Source organism: Penaeus monodon, chromosome 31 (genome assembly GCF_015228065.2).
Source record: "Penaeus monodon isolate SGIC_2016 chromosome 31, NSTDA_Pmon_1, whole genome shotgun sequence".
NCBI classification, from domain to species: Eukaryota; Metazoa; Arthropoda; class Malacostraca; order Decapoda; family Penaeidae; genus Penaeus; species Penaeus monodon.
This window is the reverse complement of record NC_051416.1, coordinates 7756192-7757583: the sequence shown is the minus strand read 5'-3', so window position 1 is coordinate 7757583 and position 1392 is coordinate 7756192. Positions and strand designations below refer to the sequence as shown.

The 1392-nt window shown below is 38.1% G+C and overlaps 1 protein-coding gene across 2 annotated transcripts in view; it reads right to left on the bottom strand.

The window, feature by feature from the left end:
• Nucleotides 1-1392, bottom strand: part of LOC119593025 (cadherin-99C-like) — a 76147-nt gene that overhangs the window by 15025 nt on the left and 59730 nt on the right. For both annotated transcript variants that reach the window (XM_037941921.1, XM_037941922.1), the window contains exons 10-12: nt 913-1113; nt 636-773; nt 122-274 (exon numbers count right to left, since the gene is read on the bottom strand). In XM_037941921.1, coding sequence (XP_037797849.1) covers nt 122-274; nt 636-773; nt 913-1113 — 492 coding nt within the window. The remainder of the gene's footprint in view (nt 1-121; nt 275-635; nt 774-912; nt 1114-1392) is intronic.

The following is a 1392-nucleotide window of genomic DNA, read 5'->3' as shown; positions in this document are numbered from 1 at the left end:
AAATCTGCTGATAAATACAATATACACGTGTCTGCTATATATGGGTAAACCACGTCTTAATATCACAATGCAATTCTAGCACCTTTACTTTACCGGTTGTCTGCATCTTCCGTCTACCTACTTTAGCTATTGTTCTTCTTGCTGCCCCCGCCTGCACCGAGACGGGCGGATACACCGGCAGACGGGGTTGGTTGTCATTGACATCATTCAGCTCCACCGTCAGGGTAACGGGGGCACTGGCTGCTCCACCTTCCCAAGCTTCACGTGCCACGATCTATATATATGAAATAACAATTAAGTAAAATGCATGGAAATGGATATACTATTCAGTCTGTAATTTAGAGCTTAGTTTATTCATGCCCACTCGGAATGAGGAAATAATGCTAAAATAAATAAAAACGGCAGGTAAATACTTATGCCTCGGGTTAGTAAGTAACAAAACTTCTGTGAATCCCAGAAAGTCCTGTCTCCATTAGGATTTAAACTGTATTTAATTACAGGACCAGAGAGACATCCACAAAAAATAACAACGTGCACATTCATCCCGTCCTAGCTGTCACTTATATTAAAATCAATAAGAATGTTTAAAGTCTACTGTTATTTACAAGAATGGAATGCATGCCTTCATAACTTACCTGGAAAGTATAAAGGCCAGGATTTGGAGGGTCACGATCTAAATTATTCTCAGCAACAACCAACTGACCTCCTGGATCAATACGGAAGGCTGTGGTTGTCAGTTCCCAGGTGTAGGTTGGTACATCATCAGTAACAGTCTAAAAGAGAAAAAATCTTGTAAGATTAGGAAGTTGACGGAGAAAGTTCGATATTCCTTGCTGGTAGAGAAAAAAAACGATTACCAATGATCATTAAAAAACACAGCAGATTTTCTCTGCTGTGGTTCATTTCCCTTACCAAATCTGGATCTGTGACAGTGAGAGTGACAGGGCGAGGTTCCGGATAATCATCATAAACGGGTGTTCCTGGAGCTGCATTTTCGTTGACATTGCCAGTATAGGAAGATGCTGTTACAACTGGCGGTGAAGAATCAATGCCCAGGACATCAACCGTTAATTTTGCTGTTGCAAAACGTCTATCTTCACTCTCTTCCTCTGCCTGTGGATATGATGCATTGCAATTTTAAATTCTTCATTTTAATATAAGGTGAAATTTTTGCATATAATGGATGCAAGAAAGAAATTGTACATGAATCTTAATTTTAAAAATCTCTTACAGTTAAACATACGTCTCAGACTCTATAAAAAAAATCATATGACGCGTTTCTGTTTTTATTTAATCATTAATCAAAAATTCTCATTTATTAAGATGTCCATAACTGGACCATATTTCAACATTGGAAAAAAAATGTTGCTACTCAGTAAGGTCTTTTTATTA